We start from the raw sequence: 16,005 nt of genomic DNA, 5'->3' as shown, positions 1-16,005 counted from the left end.
CAAGTTTAATTAAAAATGTTACCAAAATAAAAATAAACACCAGTGGAGTGGAAACATTTTATTGTACTACTCATGATCTAAATAGCTGTAAGACCCCCACCCCATTCTAAAAAAAACCCCTATGAGGAACTGTTATTGCAAAAAGTGCACAAATGCTCATAATATAAAATCATAAACATGATTGTATCACTTTCTTACTGACATTTTAGTCAGTTTCTCTAGTTTCTATAGGAAAAAATATAACATGGTTCACCCACCCACCATGCATTAACCATCTTGCTTTCTTTGCTACACAAAATAATGTTCACATGACAGTGTGACCCAGTGCAAGGTTAACATTCAAGAAATAAATCATCAATATATTTTAGGAATGTTGGAAAATTCCTGTAAAAAAATCAGTGAGTTTACACATCATTTTCCATTCTTTTTCTAAACCACTTATCCTGTTCAGGGTCACTGAGTTGAAATCTACCCCATCTGACACATTGGGGAAAAAGGCAGTCTACGCCCTGGATTGGTCACCCATTTATCAAAAGGCACATAAAAAGACAGACAACCTTTGCACTGTCACTGAATAAGAACTGAATCTCCCTACTTGCATAGTTAATTTCATGACAGTGGTTCTTGATGGAAAAGGCAGAGAGTGGTCATAGTCTATGAATACATACAGTAAGTGCTGGAAATTGAAATCAATTTAGAAAAATCTAAGATGCCCACCTTTGTTAAATTACTGGCATTACGTGGCATGTGCTATGCCACAGTTGACTGTACAGTATTTCTTTCACTTTCCCAACTAAGTTAAAACACATTCAAGTGGACGCTTCATAGAATGAGCCGTCATGTGACGGTCAGTAGTTTTGCACGTCTAGTTGGAAGGCGACGGACGGGCAAGAAGTCCTTTTGTCGCGTTCACATCAAGGTTTGATTTTCCACAGCTGCAAAAGATAAACACAGGAGATTGAAAGGTCACATCATAGAAGAAGAGCAAAAAATGGAAGGCATCAATAATTGCATTGAACAGCACTTCAAAGTTATTTGCTGACCTGTATTGAAAAAAAAAAAATTGGACTGGGAGAAAAACAAAAACATCCAGGCTATATTCAAGGGAAACACTCCATTTCATTTTTTTTAAAATTATTACTATTATGACTCACTCTGATGTTGAAGCCCAGCAGGTCACTGACCACAGCAGACACGGCCGACAAGATGACCACCCGGGTGATGTTGTAGATGAGTGGGTTGACGGTCAGACCGAGAAGGCGGAACGGCGTGTCCAGCTCCTGGCAGGAGGTTGGGCGTTAAGGACGACTCACACAGTAAGACGGTTACACCAAAGTGCTCTCATATCCAACGTGCTTGCCTTCATCAGTTTTGTAGCCAGTTTCAAGACGTTGTTGACAATGTTGAGCTCCTCTTTCTTGTTGGGTTTTTTCTCTATTTTCAGATACAGATTGATCTGAAAGGCACACACCTTGGATGTGACACAGTGACACCTGCTGGTCACCACAACAATGTGATCGTGCACGATTGTGGATCCAATTTTAACAGAATGTTCATGTGGTTTGCGGGTACTCACCTGTTCAGTGAGGAGCACCGAAGGGTTGCTGTACTTGCAGTCGGTCTCGGAACCCAGCGTGGCGAACCGAAGCAGGAAGAGGATCATTGACGAGGCCCACAGCAACAGCTCCCAGTTGGTCAGCGAGTCCAGAAAAGTCTTGTGGCTTTGTAGAAGCTAATTAAAGTATTTTTTTCCCCCCACTTAGACCTTACTCTTTTTTACTCAAAGAGCTATTTGAATGAGAGCATTGCATGCATAACAGTGTCATGGTACTCTAAAATGACCTAAAATGATCACTTTGTCAACAACTGCTATTACCTGTGCACAAATGATGAATGAGATGGAGAGTGCGAGGAGGAAGATTGTGGACACGATAACGTCGACGGAGCGCTGCGGCCCTCGCCTCTGCAACGAACGAATGAGGTGATGGAAGCGGCGTGACAAACCGGCATCGGTTGTGACAGCGTAACAGGTACAGGTTGTGACAGGTAAAGAAAGGTGTGAGGTTACGCACCCGTAGGAAGGAGCGCAGGGACAGCCACATCTTGATGTTCTGCACCTTTTTCAGCCGGAAGTGAGGGACCTCCGACTTCTTGGCCTTGCGAGCGGACGTCAGGTGGCTGAAGTGCTTGGCAAATAAAAGTCTCTGTGGAGGAGCCATCATATACAGTCAATGGATGGAATATTTTGTGTGCGTGTTTTAGTGCAATGTGTGTTTTGAAATGAGTCGATATGGGTTCAAGACGTTTTTCTGTCATTAGTTAATAATTGAAGTACAGGGCAGCTGTATTAAACTGAAGTAGTGTAACCCAACAGTACCGGCAATGATTCTTTCATGTACCACTAGAGGGAGCCATCATAACACTTTTCTAACAAACTGGTCTTCATGATATCCCACCTACTGAGGCTTTATCATTTCATTAAAAAGCATACATAGGTAAAGCCACGCACCTGCTTATAGGTCCTCTCAGCCACGCACATCATGAAGAAGAAGAGCCCCGTGAGGCAAAACCGGAGCACGGTGGTGATGAAGAAGAAGGCGTATGCGTGAGGGCTCGCCGGGCTAACGGCAATCTCCAGGACCTCGGCTGCCGATGGCGAGCTGAGGCTGGACATGTCCAGACGCTGGGCCAGGCGGAAGGCAAAGGGCAGGAGCGCCAGCGTGGCTGTCACTAGCCCGCCGAACACCAGGTAGCCCACACCTTGCTCCGCAAGCTTCACCTTGAGATGAAGAAGATGAGGTGCCCAATCAAGATGATGGTTATTAGTAATAGTAAGTGCCTCCTTTCTTCAAATATGTGCTCCACTCCATAGGCTGGGAGACACATTTTGAGCTCAGTTATAAACCAAACATCCAATCGTCGATTTTCCGGACCGCTTATCCACGCTAGGGTCAAATACTATTATTAAATCGGAATGATGCATACTGTACCCGAGTGAGGATGATCCCGCTGATCTCCAGCACAGACATGTCTGCTTTTTTGCATTCGCCCTGCTCCCATATGATGGCGCTGACTCGGTCCCTGGAAGGATGGCATGCTTGGAGCCAGGACAGCTGGGGCTGTAGACGTACCACATATGGTTATTAAAGAGCGTCATAATTCATACATGACATGGTATTGGGTCTTACCCCCGCGATGCCTTGCTGCAGGCTCTCGTCATCGCTGCTCAGCGTGGTGGTTTGCTGTAGCGCAAGGCCGCCCCCGAACCTCACGTTGTCCTCACTGTCGCTGCTCCCCGTGGAGGCGGAGTCAGGATCCTGGAGGAGCTCCTCCCACATGGTGTCATCGGTGTCGGAGGCCGGTCGGGAGCCCACGCTGAGTCGCAGGCGCTCCACTTCTCGAGGCTTTGCCTTGAAGGTCCCGCCTCCTTCCTGTTGTTAAAGTAGGAGAATTAAGCAAGGAAAACACATAGCAATGACTGTTGAATATTGTAAAATGGACATTATTGTCATATTTAAATATCTCTATTATATAATGAAAGAAATTTATTTTCCCCATGCAGCAAAATAAGCAGTCTCAATTGTAGCACGAGAAGGTTCACCTGAGGCCTGACTGCCGCTTTGCTGTTGGACTTCCGAGAGCGCACAGAAGATGGCGGTGCAGACGGTGGCCAGGGGCTGGCAGGACTCATGTCCACCGGTTGCAAGCCCTCTTCTTCCTCACTCGAGAGCTCGTCTGACGCGCCAAAGCCAGACTTTCTTTTGCTCTGTGACGATATTGATTTAGATTCCAAGCACTTAAGAAAATCTACTGATGACAATACCATTCTCTTGGGTCGTTGGACTTCCTCAAACTGCGATGAGTGTTGCTGTTCCTTGGCCTCGCTGTCATTCTTCTCATCCAATTTCTTCGGACCCCTGCCCTTCCGAGGCCTGACCGAGACAGAAAAGAAAGCAAGCCAAGCGTCTACTTTAGAACCCAAGGTGGTTGGCTGAAGTCCACAGTAACTCACCTCCTCCTGCGGGTCGGATTGCTGCCGCTGTTGCCGTTACTGACGACAGGACCGCCCGCGGGCCAGCGGTTGCACTCGGTGGATACAATCTGGCAATGCACGGTGCCCAGGAGCAGCATAAGGCACAAGGGCCCGAACGCCTCACTGGCACTTGCCCCGGGGACCTCCACATAGAGTACCACAGCAGCCACTGCAGAGGAAGAGTGACATGGAAATTATCAAATGGTTATCGGGCAGAATATCAAAATCTAGGTCTTTCTGAGGTGCTCAGATGTGAAGATCAATTACTGTATTAAAAAAAACAAAAAGCCCCCCTATTCTGTAATCTGTTGTATTCATCGTCACGGTAGGACATAGCCAACCTTGCATAAAGTACAGCAGCAGAATGCATGAGGAGATGGGCTTGGAGGTGACCTGGATCCACCACGGAAAGAAGAAGGGGAACAGCAGCACGCGGACCAAACCCTTCCGAGTCAATGCTGTCCAGGGACTCTGCGGTTTGGCCTTGCTGAACGTAGACCCTGCAAAGGGCGAAGCAATGACGGCTCAGAATGCGATACGGTAATTTGGCAACTTGGACTCTAACCTCGGACTAAGTCAACATCGATGAGGTCTGACTTGATGTGGCCGGTCTTTCTGGGTTTACTGTCCAAATCCTAGTGGAGAGAGAACTTGGATTTAGGAACACCCAGCAATCTCATCTTGTTTTTTTCTCCTTATCTTACATTTAAATCTGTCTGCTCCAGAGACTTCTCCCAGACTTGTTGATCGTAGGCGCCAATCTGTGGCATCAACATTTTATTTTACTGAAGAGAAAAATCATTCAAACATTTCTTAGCTTCATTATGACTATTTTGCGCTGCCACTTTTATACATCCACATACCCACCTTCTCTTGATACCAGGATATTCTGGCCATTGTGTTTTGTTGCTGAAAACACTGGTCCCAGAGTCAGCTCATTTCACAGAGTACACAGACGAGCTGAGGACAGGAAAACACCACTAAACAAACAGGAGGGGTGACGATGAACTCTCTGAACTTAACCGGGAGGTATTTTATTAAGCGATCTGGCAGGGTATATGTGGCTCCAAGGTTAATATAAGGCTAAGCAACAGGTAACCCGGAAGACAGGCCGTGTCGGCTTGCTAGCAAAGGCGCTAAACTTACCTTATAGGAATGGCAGGGTTGGCACATTTTGGAAGACGCTATGTAATCATTACAAGATATTGTTATTGCTCTTTGATGTCTAATTGTTATTCTAAAGTTTTGTAATCCATATTTCAGTGCTCCAGAGTTGGATTGGGGCGTTGGCTTCCACGGTCCTCGACGCAAACATGAACCAAACTATACGAATGTCATTAAAAAGCGTATACAGTTTACCCAGTAGTCATAATGAGTTTATCTCGGGCTTTCCGTAGCATCCTTCAGTTTTCACAACAGAATCTTCCGCTTTTCTTTTCCGGGTTTGTGCTATATTTCCTAAAGTTTGCTTGTCAGGCGAATTTGCTGCACTTTAAGGACCACAATAGAAATGTCACCGATAAAATGATGATAAATAACTGAATAATAGGGTATAACAAGAAAAACTCTTTTTCTTGAACGACTCAACACACTTATTGGAATCACGCAGTTTGCAAGGCGAGAGACATTTATTGCCTCTCAGACAAAGTCGAGGATTTCATACGGTTGTTCTTTGCCCAATCAGAGAGAAGCATGAAACAATACGATTGCGTCTGCTTTACAGAGGGTCCTCGGTTTACGACAGGGCCGACATACGACATTTCGAGTTTCCGGCATGCTTTATGTTTAATATGTATTATTTCTGACATAGAAATGTTTTAATACAGGTATTGAACATCTGCGTACTACAGTTAGTACGTTAGTGAAGACAGGCACAGCCTCTTTTGCCAGCTTATCAATCTAAATTGGATTTAAAAGTGCACGTTTTACAATTTGTGTTTTATTTTGTCTTTATGCCATAACTCTGACCAAAAACAATATTTACAACATACATAAGTATAAATGCTGCAATAAACTAATTGTTTAAGATTGTGGGTTTCCACTTAATAGCTAAGTCAGTAAAGCTTAGAGACAGAGCAGTTGATGGGTCATAATAGTCTATCATAAAAGAGAAAGTCATTTGTCGTGTGACTCTTGAGTGTCAGTTGACACCAACTTGTCCTGCTCGGCGGCACACATCATTTTGTTCTTGACCTTCTTGTTGGAGGAGATGATAAAGTACGGACTGAGGAATGCATAACAGGAGGAAAAGAACACCCTCATGTCCGCCACCACTGGAGACACCTTGGCCTCGGTCAGCATGTAGATCCAGATCACATTATCAATGCCGAAAAAGAAGACGTACAGGACCACCAAGGTGATCACGGTTTTGCCCGCTCGGGTCTCAGCCGGATGGGAGCGACGGATGCCTCTCACCTGCCGTCTGTGGCGGTGAAGAAGCAACAGAATGTAACCACTAGAGCCTAACATCAACGCCACAAAGGCGAAATCCCTTCCAGACACCGCTACCCCGTTGATAACGTAGGACAAGCTGTCTCTGAAGTCCACGTGGCAGAAACCCAAGTTGAGCGTGAAGGCTGGGACGGTGCCGTTCCGCGGCGCCATAGAGAAGAATGGAGCTGCGATGCAGATAGCCATGTTGAGCAACCACAGTCCGGCAAAAGTAGGGAGGACCAGGGTGGGAAGGGCAGGCTTCAGCCTGGACAAGTGAGGCCCGGCTGGGGCGATGGTCACCGCCTGGAACACGCTGAGCATGCAGGTGATGCACACAGACAGCGCCCGACCGATTCGGTAGCCGTAAATCACCACCTTGCAGCCCGCGTCGTCCAGCAGGTCGACGAGGCCGAACACCGTCATGGTCTGGGGCACGCAGCGGGTCAGCAGGAGCAGGAGGTTGGCAAAGGCCAGGTGGCACAGGATCATGTCCACGGGAAGGAGTTTGCGCTCTACGTAGAGGATATTGGTGAATGCCAGCAGCACCACGGTGTTCCCCAGGATGCCCATTCCTGTTTGCAAGAGGAAGGAGACGCCTTTGATGGTCACGCACAGGTCCATGCCACCGTGGCCTGGACCAGGATTTTGGGTTCAAGCAGACAGAGGCACACTTCCTGAAAGGCACACGACCAATCTCACCTGAGCAAGTGGACAACGGGCTGATTGCGTTAATCAACTCTTTAACATTGCACTCGATGGCTTTTATAGCCTCCCATCTCCCAATGGAGATCTTTGAGTTCAACAGTTTCGATTAAATTAATTTGGCAAATTAAAACCACGAAACAGAGGGGACGACGCTCTGGGAATATTTATGATATCATATTTATTCCTAATTATGTTGAAGGTGCTTACTGCTTTGAACAGTTTTGTTTTCCAGCCAAATTAAATGGAAAACTTGTTTCAGTAGTTCAAGTCAAAAAGTGACACTTGTATATAATACGAATTCACTAAACAAAGACAGAACTATTTCTTGATTTTATTTTATATAATTGTGAAGGTTATGGCTCACAGATCATGATAATTCCTAATTAATCATTAAAAATAAAATATAAAGATATAATAAAATAAAAATATTCATCATTAAAATATAACATTTGTAAAAAAAAAAATCACTATTTAGTCATGGACCTGCATGCAACTCTGTACGCAATGTATGAGTATCTTTTGCATGAGTATCTTTGGTGCACATCAATCTCCTCAAGTCTTCTAATGACAATCCCCACAAGAGTGACATTCTTCAAATCAGAGGACTCAAACAATGTTGTCACACTTGACAATAGTGCCACAAGCGCTCTCATCCTCTTCACATCCTGTTTCAGACGCAGAGGAGCAAGACAATTAGTGATAACAACACATGTTGCAATTCATTGGGGACACAGGGACAACCTGTTGTTGTTATTCATCTAAAGGTTGTCATTAATTCAACTTATAATTGTTCCATGTTCGCACCATCAGGTCATTATTGCATGTTTGCGTTGCTGCTCATTTGTAGAGAAATTTCTTTCTCTAGGGAGAGATGTTATTTTCACTTGTGTGCGTTTTACATGTTTAGAGCTCATTAAAATGGCAAGTTCAAGCACGTTCTTTTGTATACGTACCTTGGGTAAGCTCTATGACCCATGAGAATATTTCATCTGATCTGCAATGTAATTTAGAAACAATATAAAAAAAACTGATTGTTAAAAAAAAAAAAAAAACGTGAAATATTTAACTCTCTAATGCTTGTACCTCCAAAGTTATCTTTTTTTTTCAGGCAACCCCAAAAATGGCACATCTTTTCAAATATTATCCTTGAATGGTCTAAGAAGGCAAGTCATCTTCAACTCTCAAATGCTTGTACCTCCAAACTTATCTTTTTTTTTCAGGCAACCCCAAAAATGGTACATTTTTTCAAATATTATCCTTGAATGGTCTAAGAAGGCAAGTCCTCTTCAACACTTGCAATATTGCAATACAAATGTGGACTGACCAACAGTATAGATTTGTAAAATGAATGAATGAATAATTAATAATGATAAAATTTGGGTCAAATAAGAGGTTTCAGCCCGATGTCTTCGTTTTAACATTACGGCCCTCAAAGGCCTTGTTTTTATTTTTTTAAAAACAAAGCCTAACAAAATTTAACCCAAAGGTCTTCATGGATAGGTGGGGAGTTTGATTGCGAAATATGTCTATGAAATAAATTAGGTGAACTTTCAAACTGATGCTGAAAAATGAGTTTGTGCTTGTGTGACTCTCACGCTGGACCCATTCTGCTGTACTAGTTTATGAAAAATGAACAAAATATACTGTATATTCAATTCACAATATTCCATAATGATTGCTGACAACTGAGGCCAAGTTCCCCCCCCCCCACACACTTTTTGTTGTTTTGTGTAACTCTATGAAATGTCTTCAGGAGGAAAGTGACAAAATGGAATCTCGGAAGTCTTAGAATTATTAAAAATATAAATGTTTTTACATTATGACAAACATTCTATTAAACTAGACATTTAAAACATCATTCCTGTATTGAAAAAATGAACTTGTGATCTGGTTCGCACAAATATATACAGCAGTGTGAGTAATCCTTATTAAATATATGTATTTATTTTAAATGAAACTGATTCAGTCAGGTCAGGCATGGCTCAAACCTCTGTAACGTTCCTTAGGCTTCCTAAATCAACACTTGGGAGGGCTGCAGTTTCCATGACGCAAGCAAGAAGGTTCAAGGTTGATTTTGTTTTATTGTACTTTATTCTTGGAAATATACATCTGATTTCATTCAGCAAACATTTTCTTTTAGAGCTTCATATCAAGTTGGTTCATCATTGTGACAAAGACTTACTGGATAAATTCACAAGTTAATTTTTTTTTTTTAATTGACCAGTCTACAAAGTGCAGTGACAAACAAATACATAGACAATGTTTTGAAGACATTTTGGAAAGGTAATATTGATAGTTCAGCTCACTGACAGAAGGTCTAGCAAAACAATTTTGTTCAAGACTTCATTTGGACTCCTGAGTGTCCATTGATGCGGGCTGGTCCTGCTCAGCCTGACACACAATTTTGTTCTTGACCTTCTTGTTGGAAGAAATGATGAAGTAAGGGCTGAGAAATGCATAGCAGGAGGAGCAAAATACCCTCAAGTCCGCCACCATGAGGGACACCTTGGCCTCGGTCAGCATGTAGATCCAGATCACGTTATCCACGCCGAAGAAGAAGACGTACAGGACCACCAGGGTGACCACCGTTTTGGCTGCTCTGGTCTTTGCCGGATGGGAGCGACGGAGGCCTCTCATCTGGTAGCTGTGACGGTGGAGAAGTAGCAAGATGTAACAGCTGGAGACCAACATCAGGGCCACCACGGAAAAATCCCTTCCAGAGACAATAACCCCTTGGATGATGTAGAGCATGCTGTCTCTGAAGTCCATGAAGCAGAAGCCCAGGTTGAGCGTGAAGGTACGGGCGGTGCTATTGCGTGGAGCCGTGGAAAAGAGAAGGGCTGGAACGTATATGATCATGTTGAGCAACCACAGCCCGGCGACGGTGGGGAGCACCAGGGCAGGAAGGAAAGACTTGAGCCTGGACAAGCTTGACCCGGCGGGGGCGATGGTGACCGCCTGGAACACGCTGAGCATGCACGTGATGCAGATTGACAACGCCCGGCCGATGCGGTAGCCGTAAATGACCACCTTGCAGTGGGTGTCGTCCAGCAGATCGGTGAGGCCGAAGACCGTCATGGTCTGGGGAATGCAGCGGATGGTCAGGATCATCAGATTGGCAAAGGCCAGGTGGCACAGGATCATGTCCACGGGAACGAGTTTGCGCTCGCCGTAGAGGATACTGGCGTAGGCCAGCAGCACCACGGTGTTCCCCAAGATGCCCATTCCTGTTTGCAAGAGGAAGGAGACGCCTTTGATGGTCACGCACAGGTCCATTCCACCCAGGCCAGCCAGGACCAAAGCAGGCAGAGAAACACACCTGCTTTGAAATGCACCACAAGAACCTTGAGCAGCTCCTAAAGCATGCTCACCTGAGCAAGGGTATGGCACACAACTCTTAAAGGCCTGCAAGACAACATTTATAGCCTCAAATGTCCTTGGAGATCTCATTTGCCTGGAGTGTCAGTTAAAAAAAAAACAAAAAAAAACCTCACAGACAAACAGAGAAAAAAATAATTGGAATCAAGTCATCTCATTGGAAACGTGTGGCCTGACACACACAGGCGCGGAAGGGAATACGCTTGATCTGGATCATCCCGATTTCTCAGAAGGAGCAGTTTTGGACTTCATCAAAAGAGTGGCCAAGGCTTACATAAAGCCGTCTTGGTATGAAAATTGCGAAGAAGCTCAATTATTCCCATCGCAGCAAGAAGCACATTTAGGAACATTGATGTGAACAAACGTTGACTGATGTCAGAAATGTTAATAAGTATATGGGAGGAAACCGGAGCACCAAGGGGAAACCCACGCGGGCCCGGGGAGAACATATCCATATAACCGTATGGACGGGCCTATCAATCGTTCTTCAATCCAGACATATTTAATTTCACGAGGTGTGTCGGGAATGATGAATAGATGGATGGATGTGGCATGACTTCCAGCCTTCCACAATGTGGTGATATGATTAACCCGAAAGCTAGAACTGTATTTTATTGCGTGCCATTTTTTTGTTGGATATTTCGTCAGTTACTTCTCAAAAATAGGTCAATGTCATTGCGAGCGGACGTCGTCGAATCCAAAAAATGAAACCACACTGGCCTTGAATGAGCCATCAGGAGACTTCCACATCTTTTGTGCTATTATGCTCGGCGACGCAGAGCAGCAGGACAATTAACGCGATAACAATTTGTGTTGAACCCATTGGGGAGGGTCAACCTGTTATTTTTATTCATTGAAACCTCTTGCCTAACAATACAAGGTAATTATATTCCCTTTGCTGATCATTTGTAATGTTTAAATGAAGCTTCTTTAGTCTAGGGACAGGGTTGTGTCATTTTTTTATGTGTTTACATGTTCTGAGATCTCATTAAAATGGCAAGTTCAAGCACGTCTTTCTCAGTGGACTGCAAGTAGAACAATTACAATCAAGGCTAGCTGAATGATGTAAACATGCGGTAATGACGCAAATCATTAGTTGTGAATGCTGAAACTTAAATCCAAAGACTAAAGTATTACAATTTAAACTTTCAAAAAGCTCAATTATAAGAAATGTAAAAATCAAAAAGTTGTGGTTTTACAAAGATGATTCAAAAACTGGGGGCCTTCATTTAATAATATTTGCATTTTGCAGCACTGCGTCACAGTGAGAGCTGTTTCTAATATTTTGGTGATTTTACACAACAGTTCAAATGACCATTTTTTTCCTAATCATTTTTTCAACTTCACTCTTATCATTCTTGTGTGTTTTGTTGTGGGCCTTCTATAAGCTGCCCAAAGATTTAAGGAAGCCGCATATAAGACTGTTTTTTCCATACCCATGTGATGAAATCAACAAAAATTAATGGTGAATAGTTTTCAAACTTTAGAAAAGCTTATTTACTCTCTGAAAGGCATCACTTCAATTAATTTTGTTTTGAAAATATACACGCTTTTCCTCAAAAATATACACCAAATATTCACTTCAAATTTGAATTTTCATTTTGTAGTGTAAATTTATTTCAGTCCTGTGTGGCCTTAATACTCCATTCTCGGTCTTAATTCTCATTTCGAGTTAGAGAAATCGGTAAACGGCTGCAATTGCCTCCGAAAGTTGCGCGACAACATGTTTGGTTGGCATAGTTGAGTAGTCAAAGTATGCTCTCAGCATCATCAACAAATGGTGTCCGTATGATGCCTCTGAGGGGACAGAAGCAGTCATCTGGATTGATCTCAATTAATTGCCATAACAGTGCAGAAGCTCAACCTCCGTCCGTGCAGGCTATAAGAGGACAAACAGGGGGCACACCGGGGTCCACACTGCCAGCCAAGCGGCTGCGTTAGGTGAGTGGGCAAATATGACTGGAGGCTGAAATGTGGACATTTTTACCTTTGCTTCTAAAATGTATGACTTCATTCTAGTCATAGAGAATATTTCAAAACTCTTATAAACGTTACTTCATTCTCAGTGTTACAATCTAAACATTTTTACGAATTTTTACTAATATTAGAACAAATCTTTTGAAAAATGTCCACATTTTCAATTTTTTGAAGAATCATGAAAGGTTTTTGCAAACATATACAGCGTTGTTCTCGGAGTATTACAATTTCTATTGACAAAGACCTTTTAGACCTGAAGCAAATTTTTTATTTTAAATTCTCAAAACTATCCAATTCTTTGGTGTGTGTGTGGCAGTTTTGCGCAGGAATGATCTCCGAGGAGTTGGTCCGTGGGATGCTGTACCTGTCCCTGAGCGCGGTGGGCGTCCCCGGCAACCTGACGGTGATCCTGGCCTTTCTGTCGGCGCACTACCAGGACAAGCGTCTGCTGCCGGCCGACGCCATCGTGCTTCACCTAGCGTGCGTCAACCTGATGGTGGTGGGGGTGCGCTGTCTGCTGGAGACTCTGGCGTCATTCCGTCTGGCCTCCGTCTTCAACGACGCCGGCTGCAAAGGCGTTATCTTCGTGTACCGCACATCGCGCTCCCTCTCCATCTGGCTCACCTTCATCCTGAGCGCCTATCAGTGTTTGAGCGTCGCTCAGCCCAGCTCACGCTGGGCCTCCATCCGTACCTGGCTGGCTCGCCACTTGGGCCTGGTGTTCTTCGTCCTCTGGCTGATCAACACGTGCATGAGCTCAGCCGGCATTCTCTTCTCCTTCGGGGCCAGGAACACCTCCATCCCAACGAGGCACGGCATCAATGTGCAGTTTTGCTTTGTCCATTTCCCCTCCAAACTCTCCAAGGACAGCAACGGAGCAGCCCAGATGGGCAGAGACGTGGTGCCCATGGCCCTGATGGCTCTCGCCAGCCTCATCATCCTGTTCTTTCTCTACAAGCACAACCGGCAGATGAAGACCCGACGCAGCGGCAGTGGATCGGAGCGGAGGGCGGCCAAAGCCGTGGTGTCCCTGGTGACCTTGTACGTGGTCCTCTACGGGGTGGACAATGGGCTCTGGGTGTACACACTCACTTTGAGGACGACCATGAGTAGCTCACTGGTGTCGGACCTGCGCATATTCTTCTCGTCACTCTACGCCGCCCTGAGCCCGCTTCTTATCATTGCGTTCAACAGTAAGGTGAACGGCAGGCTCGGCCGCGGCGTCGCCGTAAAAGTTGCCAAGGAGCGAGCGACGACACTCGCTAACTCTTGAGCACTAGAAATCTTTCTCCGAAAAAAAAAAAGGATTTTTCATAAAGAGGAAATCCATTCTCCTAATATCAGGATGTACTTAATCCAGATCTTTTGTCAACTCAAAAATATAAAACTTTCTGAAATGATAAAGATTTTGTTGGGAAAGATAGCATTTTTATGCGACTTTGCATCTTTCAAATTTGAACTTTTTTTTTTTTAAGCAGAGGTAAAATGCATTCTGGTATCTGATCAGCTGGGGGCGACAGGCTTCAGGACACTTAATACTTAACGCACGCTATACTAAAGTTCTCGCTTTGTGACACTAAAAATGATGTTGAAATTTGGAGTAAAACTAAAATGTTTCATATGCAGCTAACATAACAGACTGTATATATATTCTTAAATACTATTCTTTTTTTCTCATTCAAGTTACTCTCAGTTGAAGTTAAGAGGAAAACTATCACAAAATAAAGAGAATTAGACAATGAATAAAGACATTATTAAGTATCGGTACCCATGGTATCGGTGCATCCCTATCTAATCGTGAAGGGAGTAAGTGAGGGCCGATCTGACTTGGCAATTTGACTTTTTAAACTCTAATTAGTTTCTGAGAATGCTGAAAATTTTACCTTTGGAGGTTAAAACAAGAAAAAGAAAGACATTTTCTTTTGTATGTTTAGGGACATCTGTTGGTATGGGAATTGGATTTCAAAAAGGGTGTGGAGGATTTCATTGTGTTGTCATCATGTTTGACTGAGCAAACATTTTACGGAGTGCTGGGGACATGTCATGTCATGTATCTGAGGTTTTTCTACAATTTTGCTCACTTAGTGAATTATGTGTTGGAATCAAATTGAGGCATATGCCCAAGATGAGTATTTTTGAAGGGCCTGGCTCCCTAGCTGTGGACTGGCATCATTTTGTGCTTATGCAGAACAGTTCATGCACACATCTTGTGTCCTGCAGCAAAAGTCACATAAAAACAAACAAAACAAAAGAAATATTGAAAATAACACAAAAGAATCTGCAGATGATAAGTTCCATGTGTCTTACCCTTCACACCACTGAAATCTGATTGGCACAGATACACAGACTCCGGTGGAATGAAGGATAGAATACATGGATGGTTTCACGGATCGCCAAATTCCAAAGAAAAGGAAAGGGGAAATAAAAACTTGCAGACTCCTCTAGGAACAGAAAGGAGTCTTCCAAATTAACATTATGTTATATAACATAACAGAAAAACAAAGCAAAGCTGACCATTTTATTTAAACTTACCTGGTAGTAACATGCATCAAATTAACGGTAGTAACTAACAAGGAAGTTCATTGATAAATGAGATTAACACACACGCACGCGCGCGCACACACGCACGCACGCACACACAAAAACAGCTAAATGGCAGCTACTTGGAGGACATCTCAAGGCTGAAGTAAATCCCTGTGGCTGTCTGTTTACCTGTGCAAGGTACAGGCTTTTTTGTCCGCCGTTCCCACCAATGATGTGGCGGCATTGCTAACAAACACCGCCCTGCTGGCAGGCCACACCCAAAGTGTTTTTTGGAAGTGTGTGTGTGTGTGTGTAATTATTTTTAAAAAACCTTTTCAAGTCACCAAATATGATCATGACTTTATTCTTTTAAAACTGTTTGTAAATGAGTTTCAACTACTCTTGTACTATTAAACCTGCCAGCAATATTTATGTAAACGCTAACAAGTTTTTCCTTCAAGATAACGTCTTGACTTTCTGACTTTTCTGCAACTTCATAAATCAGCACGTCGATGATTTGAGTGCGTGACTAATCTAAATGGAATTAACTTTTTATGAGCATGTTGGATTTCAATTTATTTTGCACTGTCCCTGTGAAATAAACAACAAAAATGAAACAGTGGCTGATTCGCAGTGAGGAATGGTTTTCAGCCACTTCCTTGTGCGTTTTGACTGTTGACACGGTCGTCGTGTTGCAACTCGTCTGGAATGCACCCAGAGTTCTGCAGCTCACCCTGATCCAAGAAAACAGCAACAGTGTGAACATTTTGGGCCTTTATGTCCTCCTGCGCAATTTATGCAGCAAGTCATGGTGGCTTGAACGCATGGCACAAGGCTCCTCAATTTTAGACAGCCAGCAAAAATGGTAGAATTCTGACATTATGTGGGATGATGAAAAGAAGCCAGCCAAAAGTGCAACACTTATGTTACCTATGGGATCTAGTATGAGAGGCGCA

The 16,005-nt window shown here is 43.7% G+C and overlaps 4 protein-coding genes across 4 annotated transcripts; 1 reads left to right on the top strand and 3 right to left on the bottom strand.

The window, feature by feature from the left end:
- Positions 1-43: 43 nt before the first annotated feature.
- phtf1 (putative homeodomain transcription factor 1) lies at positions 44-5,462 on the bottom strand. Its single transcript, XM_037250935.1, has 17 exons — positions 5,180-5,462; positions 4,901-4,993; positions 4,738-4,794; positions 4,599-4,668; positions 4,375-4,533; positions 4,013-4,202; positions 3,824-3,932; positions 3,602-3,766; positions 3,189-3,431; positions 2,991-3,119; positions 2,510-2,779; positions 2,073-2,204; positions 1,877-1,963; positions 1,577-1,732; positions 1,361-1,456; positions 1,155-1,280; positions 44-935 (listed from the first exon to the last, which is right to left on the bottom strand). The coding sequence occupies exons 2-17, from the start codon at positions 4,928-4,930 to the stop codon at positions 915-917; spliced, it is 2,040 nt and encodes a 679-aa protein (XP_037106830.1). The 5' UTR covers positions 4,931-4,993; positions 5,180-5,462; the 3' UTR covers positions 44-914.
- LOC119122583 (olfactory receptor class A-like protein 1) lies at positions 5,364-7,313 on the bottom strand. The gene has a single exon (XM_037250955.1). It carries the CDS (start codon positions 7,085-7,087, stop codon positions 6,149-6,151), a length of 939 nt encoding a protein of 312 aa, XP_037106850.1. The 5' UTR covers positions 7,088-7,313; the 3' UTR covers positions 5,364-6,148.
- Positions 7,314-8,782: 1,469 nt separating this feature from the next.
- LOC119122580 (olfactory receptor class A-like protein 1) lies at positions 8,783-13,166 on the bottom strand. Its single transcript, XM_037250953.1, has 2 exons — positions 12,891-13,166; positions 8,783-12,428 (listed from the first exon to the last, which is right to left on the bottom strand). The coding sequence occupies exon 2, from the start codon at positions 10,619-10,621 to the stop codon at positions 9,515-9,517; it is 1,107 nt and encodes a 368-aa protein (XP_037106848.1). The 5' UTR covers positions 10,622-12,428; positions 12,891-13,166; the 3' UTR covers positions 8,783-9,514.
- On the top strand, positions 12,855-13,812 carry LOC119122582 (olfactory receptor class A-like protein 1). Its single transcript, XM_037250954.1, has one exon. It carries the CDS (start codon positions 12,855-12,857, stop codon positions 13,797-13,799), a length of 945 nt encoding a protein of 314 aa, XP_037106849.1. The 3' UTR covers positions 13,800-13,812.
- The last annotated feature ends 2,193 nt before the right edge of the window (positions 13,813-16,005 follow it).

Source organism: Syngnathus acus, chromosome 5 (genome assembly GCF_901709675.1).
Source record: "Syngnathus acus chromosome 5, fSynAcu1.2, whole genome shotgun sequence".
Lineage (NCBI taxonomy): Eukaryota > Metazoa > Chordata > Actinopteri > Syngnathiformes > Syngnathidae > Syngnathus > Syngnathus acus.
The sequence above is the reverse complement of the archived record's forward strand: the minus strand, read 5'-3'. Positions and strand labels throughout refer to the sequence as shown.

What these genes read in the sequence shown, in the direction of transcription:
- LOC119122582 (XM_037250954.1), top strand. Translation starts at nt 12,855, where the DNA reads ATGATCTCCGAGGAGTTGGTCCGTGGGATGCTGTACCTGTCCCTGAGC.
- LOC119122583 (XM_037250955.1), bottom strand. Translation starts at nt 7,087, where the DNA reads ATGGACCTGTGCGTGACCATCAAAGGCGTCTCCTTCCTCTTGCAAACA.
- phtf1 (XM_037250935.1), bottom strand. Translation starts at nt 4,930, where the DNA reads ATGGCCAGAATATCCTGGTATCAAGAGAAG. An exon ending in TGCAGCAAGGCATCGCGGGG is followed by an intron (nt 3,120 to 3,188) that starts GTAAGACCCAAT and finishes GTACGTCTACAG; the next exon opens with CCCCAGCTGTCCTGGCTCCA. An exon ending in CTGAGAGGACCTATAAGCAG is followed by an intron (nt 2,205 to 2,509) that starts GTGCGTGGCTTT and finishes GCTCCTCCACAG; the next exon opens with AGACTTTTATTTGCCAAGCA.
- LOC119122580 (XM_037250953.1), bottom strand. Translation starts at nt 10,621, where the DNA reads ATGAGATCTCCAAGGACATTTGAGGCTATAAATGTTGTCTTGCAGGCC.